Source organism: Solanum stenotomum, chromosome 6, assembly GCF_019186545.1.
Source record: "Solanum stenotomum isolate F172 chromosome 6, ASM1918654v1, whole genome shotgun sequence".
Taxonomy (NCBI): Eukaryota; Viridiplantae; Streptophyta; class Magnoliopsida; order Solanales; family Solanaceae; genus Solanum; species Solanum stenotomum.
In genome coordinates this window covers 55399720-55405719 of record NC_064287.1, presented here as the reverse complement: position 1 = coordinate 55405719, position 6000 = coordinate 55399720, and the positions used below count along the sequence as shown (strand labels likewise).

General features: G+C 34.9%; 1 protein-coding gene across 9 annotated transcripts in view; it reads right to left on the bottom strand.

The window, feature by feature from the left end:
• Positions 1-975: 975 nt before the first annotated feature.
• LOC125866712 (putative disease resistance RPP13-like protein 3) overlaps positions 976-6000 on the bottom strand; it is a 59357-nt gene continuing 54332 nt past the window's right edge. For 3 of the 9 annotated variants that reach the window (XM_049547039.1, XM_049547041.1, XM_049547040.1), the window contains 3 exons: positions 2571-3091; positions 1394-1808; positions 976-1258 (listed from right to left, as the gene is read on the bottom strand). In XM_049547039.1, the coding sequence (XP_049402996.1) occupies positions 1409-1808; positions 2571-3091 (921 nt within the window). In that variant the 3' untranslated portion in view covers positions 976-1258; positions 1394-1408. Of the gene's footprint in view, positions 1259-1393; positions 1809-1893; positions 1952-2443; positions 4149-6000 lie in introns of those variants that run through there. The other 6 variants (XM_049547038.1, XM_049547044.1, XM_049547042.1 and 3 more) reach the window with 5 other exon arrangements.

Genomic DNA, 6000 nt, shown 5'->3' with positions numbered 1-6000 from the left:
GTGTCTGAGTGTTGGCTAATCAAGAAATGTTATCTTTAGAAAATGCATGTTGCGGATGTTGAGATGAATGTGTGATCATACTAGGAGTATTATAAATGAGAATATCCGAGATAAGGTGATTGTGACTCTTTGGTCAATAAGATGAGCAATTAGACTAAGATGGTTTAGACATCTGAAAAGGAGAAGCATAAACGCACCAATGAGAAAGTGTGAGAAGTTGGTTATAGAGCGTACGAAGAGAGACAGAGGTAGGCTGAAAAAGTATTGGAGAGAGAGGTGATAAGACATGATATGAGGCGACTTCAAGTTTCTAAAAATATGACCCTAGATAGGAGGGTGAGGAGGACTCGTATTATGGTAAAAGGATAGTAGGTTGTGTTGCTTAAGGTGACTAGTGTTAGCGATGATACGAGTTATATTATTGTAGTTCTTGCTTTTTATTTTTATCATTGTTTATTATTATTTTTTAATACTAATCTACCCTAATATGTTGTTTATAGCATTTCGATTATCACATGATTTTATTGTTGTTCTAGTTACTTTTGCACTGTTTCATTTTTCGATCTCTCTTCATTGTCTTCTTCTCCTTTATATCAAGATTGTTGCACTTGAGACGACAGTCTTTTAGAAACAATTTCTCTACTTTCATGAAGCAATGATAAGGTCTGCATAGATTTTAACCTTTTGAGATCTCATTTATAAGATTTTACTGAGCATGTTGTGGATAAATCTAAATAAAATAAATAAAAGTGAAAAATAAATTTTATTATTATAATTTATTCTTTTATTATATTGTTTTGAACTAAAGAAAAAATAAAATTGACTAAAAGTCAACATATTCAAAATGATAAAACATTATTGTAAACAAAAGAAGCAAGTAAAACACAAAAAAAATGTTAATGTTTAGATAGGAGTTAAGACGAGCAAAACAAAGAAACACCTAAGGGTGTGTTTGGTATGGACGAAAAGGTTTTGTTGAGGAGAACTGATTTATAGAATCAATTTCAATAAAAAGAGAAGTTATTCAACTATATATACATTCCAAAGGTAATGCATTCTTTCTGATGAATGTATATAGATATCAGATTCACTAAACTACGTCTCAATCCTAAACAAGTTGAAACATGACTATTTCACTAACTTACTCCCCAGAATTTGAAAAAGAGGAAATCGAAATACAAATAAAGGAAAGATCATGAACTTCTGCAAATTTGCTTGAGTATACCTTATGGTACTCTCCATCAGCTAGTCGTTACGTCTGCAATGCACAAACCAATTGTAATTAGCACCTTTTATAGTATAAATAAGTGAAAATGATGAATATAAAAAACATTTTCAGATTTCGAATGAATCTAGCTAATAAAAAATATTTATGCTTTTAAGAAATGTATACCTTTTTGATTAATGTTTACTCACGTATAGAGTTCGCATGAATAACGAGGTCATCATTTCCCAAGCTTTGTTGCTCCTCTTGTATTTGCTCTGCTGAAACAATAACAGAACGCATACATTTGTGTAGTTCAATCAGCTGTAGTGTTTGAATCTCTGCAAAGTCGAAAGGAATTTGTTCCAAGTACCGGCAATCTGTTAGGACTAAGTGCTCAAGGCTTGGAAAATGATAACTTGTTGCTTCCCATTGCTTCAGATACAAGCTCTCAAGAAGTAAAATCTTTAGCTTCAAGAATCCATCTTCGTCTTCATCGCTTAGTTTCCAAATTAGTCCGTGAAAGGCATGATGTTTAAGTTTGAGCACCTCAAGATTAGGTAATTTTCTGAGAATGTTCATGTCTTCCCATTGTAGTTTTGTTCTGCACAATGTTAACTTCTTAAGGTTTGGTGGGAAATTGTCACAATGTGGAATGTGTAGCCACGAAGAGATAGCCCAATCTTTGCTAATCGGCCTAAAAATTAGCAGAAAACTCTCTCTGACCACAACTTTGAGCTTCTCAAGCTGAGTTAAATGTACAAGATTATCAAGACAATAACACTTCTGAATAGTACCTGATTCATCAAGAATTAAAATTCCCAACTTCTTCAAATTTGGAATTCGTAGAAACACCTCATCATTACAAGATGAGGGCATCAATCCAGTTAACGTTTGTAAGTGATTCTCCCTCTCAGCAATTAGTGATGTAGGTGGGGGTATGAAAACACTAATATTTTTTGTATGGATATGTTTTAGTTGAGGCATATTCACAACTTCCCATGGTAGGGACTGGGTTCTCATAATCAAACCAAATTGATGTGAATTATGAATAACTAAGTTCTGTAGATTCCGTATCTTGCATAGTGATTGCATAAGACCATTGAAGGACGGACAAGCAAGATACCTCAAATGAACAAGTTCTGATATGGGCTTCCTACACCAGAAAGAAGATGTAGAGCAAACATCCAATATCCTAAGTAATCTAAAGCTCGACGGTGAGACAGAACAGATAAAGTATGGATATTTGAAGAAAACAGAACGTGTGAGTGGCGTAAGTTTAGAAAGTCCACTGTCTGTATACTTATGGAAATCAGCTACACGACATAGACAACTAATGTTTTCTAGAAGATCGTCATGGTCATACCTTGTTTTGAAGTGTATAAAATTCTCATATTGGGCTTCTCTCAAACACATATCTCGAACGAGATCATGCATCTTACAAGTCTTGATTTTTCCTAGGGAAGTATGCTTTCCCATCAAAACCAAACTTCTATCAACCAACTCCCTCAAATTTTCCTCTGCCACATCTTCTAGATTTTTATGATTAACTTTCTTGATGAAGCCCTCAGCAATCCATAACTTTATTAACTTCCAGACCGGGATCTCACAAGTTTCTGCAAAAACTCCCATATAAAGGAAGCATGTTTTCAAGTACTGAGGCAAGTGGTTGTAGCTCAAAGAAAGTATGTTCAAGCAATCCATAGTGTCACTTGTCATGAGTGATCCTACCTTTTCTGCAACATTCTCCCAAGAACTTGTTTCCTTGCTCATCTTGGAAAGTAGTCCACCAATTGCAACAACTGCAAGTGGTAACCCTTGACACTGATGGCCAATGTACCTCCCAATTTTCTCCAATTCCGGAGGGTAACTACCATTCCCAAAGACCTTATCGCGTAAAAGAGTCCAGCTTTCCTCCATGCTCAGAAAGCGCATCTGGTGAAGGGAATTGCCAGAGCAAGCACAAGAGGCAACATCTACAAGCCTTGTGGTCAACACGATTCGACTTCCATTATGATCATCAGGAAATGATCTCCTCACATGCTGCCAAGCCTCGATAGACCAGATATCATCTAGGACAATAAGATACTTCCTCCCTTTTAAACTTCGATAAACTCTTTCAGCCAATTGCTCAGTAGTACTGTTTCTTTCTACTTCATCGTTGACCACACCAATGGAGCGAAGAATACCAAGAAAAATTTCTCTAGTGTCAAATTCTTGAGATACATTTGTCCATGCTCGGACATAAAAATGGTATGCAATCAAGGAATCATCATAAACTCTTCTAGCCAGTGTGGTGTTGCCTATACCACCCATCCCTATAATGGGGACAACTTCGAGTCTTGATGATTGCACGATGAGTCGATCTTTTATCTTTAGCAAGTCTTCATCCAGTCCAATGATTACATCTTTTTGATCCAAAGGGATCTGAGATGAAGTATCTCTTGAATGAGAGATTTTGCTGTTGAACTTGTTGACCTTTATCTTTTTCATAACCTCTTTTTGTATCAAACCAATTTCCTCAATTGCATATTCCAAGTTTTGATGGAAAATTGTATTAGCCTTTCTTCGTACTCGCTTGCTTTGTACTAAAACATGTCTATCATATACATGTGAGTCAATAGTATCTTCCACTCCATTAGCAGCTTCTTGGATCATCCTTCCGAGATGCTTCATCTTTACATCTTCATGGAAAATATTAGTAAAATCCTCAAGAAAGGTTTTAAGGAAGGTGTACTTGTCACTGAGGACTTCAGTCTGCTCTTTTTTGTAAAGAAGAGAATGTGATGTATGAGTTTGAGATAGATTATCCAGGGTTTGCAGAAGTGAAGTCACAGCAGCATACGCCGCCATATCGCTGTTTGTTAATTTCTCACTAAACAGGACAGTAGGAGGAAGTTCTGAGTTGTTGATTTAGATGCTCAAAACCAATTCTTTATGAAAGAAGAAGGCAGTGTATTGAGAAAAAGATTGGAATCAAGAAGAAGGTTGACTTTTTGAAATAATAACTAAGCACAAACAAGATCAACATTTATGTACTAACCCACAACAACACAACAATAACAATAACAAAAATGCAGTGTATTGAGAAAAAGAAAGAGGAAACTTTTCTATGAGAGAAAAGAAGTTCTCTTGCAATCAAGAACCTCATAACTGTTGCTCTCCATAACTCTACAAAAAAAAAAATGATTATTAGTAAAAAGATTTGAACTTTACACTGAAAGAGGAAAATGGGGTAATTTTTTTAAAAAAAAAACAATCAAAACTGATTATCAGTACAAAGATTTGAACTTTACACTAAAAGAGGAAAAGGGGACTCAATTTTTTCTTACATCAGTGGAAGATCCAAGCTTTTCAACTGATTTCCTCATTTGGGTCAGTGCAATTTCTTCATTTGTGCCATTTTAGAAGAGGTTATTTTGGAGGGGAAGGTAAGACAAATTTAACATTTATTTTATGTGTGAAGTTGAAAGTTCAATATTTTTGTGGAAAGAAATACAAAAAGAAACAAAGTTAGAAAATTACATTTGGGCTCCATATTATTGAGTTATTTAACAAATTAAGTCTATCGTTAGCTCACACTTGGGTGCAGATGTAGAGGTCAGATCCAAAAGTGAAGAGTGCAACTTAGGTTTTCCTTATTAGTTTTGTTACTATTACTTTCCTACTGTTTTATTCTTTAATTACCATAATATATTTTTTTTGTTACTATTCTCTTCTGGGTTATTTTTAGCATGACTTTTTCTTACTATATTTCCTTTCCAAACTTGATTTTTATATGTGTTATTTGAGCCGATAGTCTACTTAAAATAGTGTGTCTACCTTCACAAGGTTACGTACACTTTACCCTCCGCACACCCTACTTGCGGAATTGCACTGGGTATGGTGCCAAACTTTTGAACTCATCTGATTTAAACTATTCCAACTTGATGGATACCTGCAAAAGTATATTGAATATCATTTCTCAGTCTAACTATATTGTGTTGTTTATTCCAACTTGAATCTTAAAAAAACATATTTGTACCCTTCATTTCTTTCTAAAAATGCATATAGAATTGACTTTAATTTGGGCATCTTGATCAAGAACTCAGAACTCCTTACTCTTCCATGTTTTAGTAAGAAACAAACAGTGATATGGCGGCGTATGCTGCTGTGACTTCTCTTTTGCAAAGCCTAGATCAACTCTCGGAAACTGATCATTGGATTCTTTACAAAAAAGAGCAAACTAAAATCCTCCGCGAGAAGTTGACCTTCTTTCAAACATTTCTTGAGGATTTTACAAATGTTTTCCATGAAGATAAAAAGATGAAACATCTCGAAAGAATGATCCAAGATACTGCTCATGGAATGGAAGATATGATTGAATCACATGTATATGATAGCTCATACGAAGGACAAAGCAGGCAGGAATGAAGAAAGGCTTATACGATCTTTCATCAAAACTTGGAATATGCAATTGAAGAAATTGGTTTGATACAAAGAGAGGTTATGAAAAAGATAAAGGTCAGAAGGTTCAACAACAAAATCTCACAATCAAGTGTTACACAGCAATATTGTACTTCTTCTCAGTTCACATTGAATCAAAAAGATATAATTGTTGGACTAGATGAAGAGGTTCTAAAGATAAAAGATCGACTCATCGTGCAATCATCAAGACTCAAAGTAGTCCCCATTATAGGGATGGGTGGTATTGGCAAGACCACACTAGCTAGAAGAGTTTATGATGATTCATTGAGTACATACCATTTTTATGTTTGAGCATGGACAAATATATCTCAAGAATTTGACACGAGAGA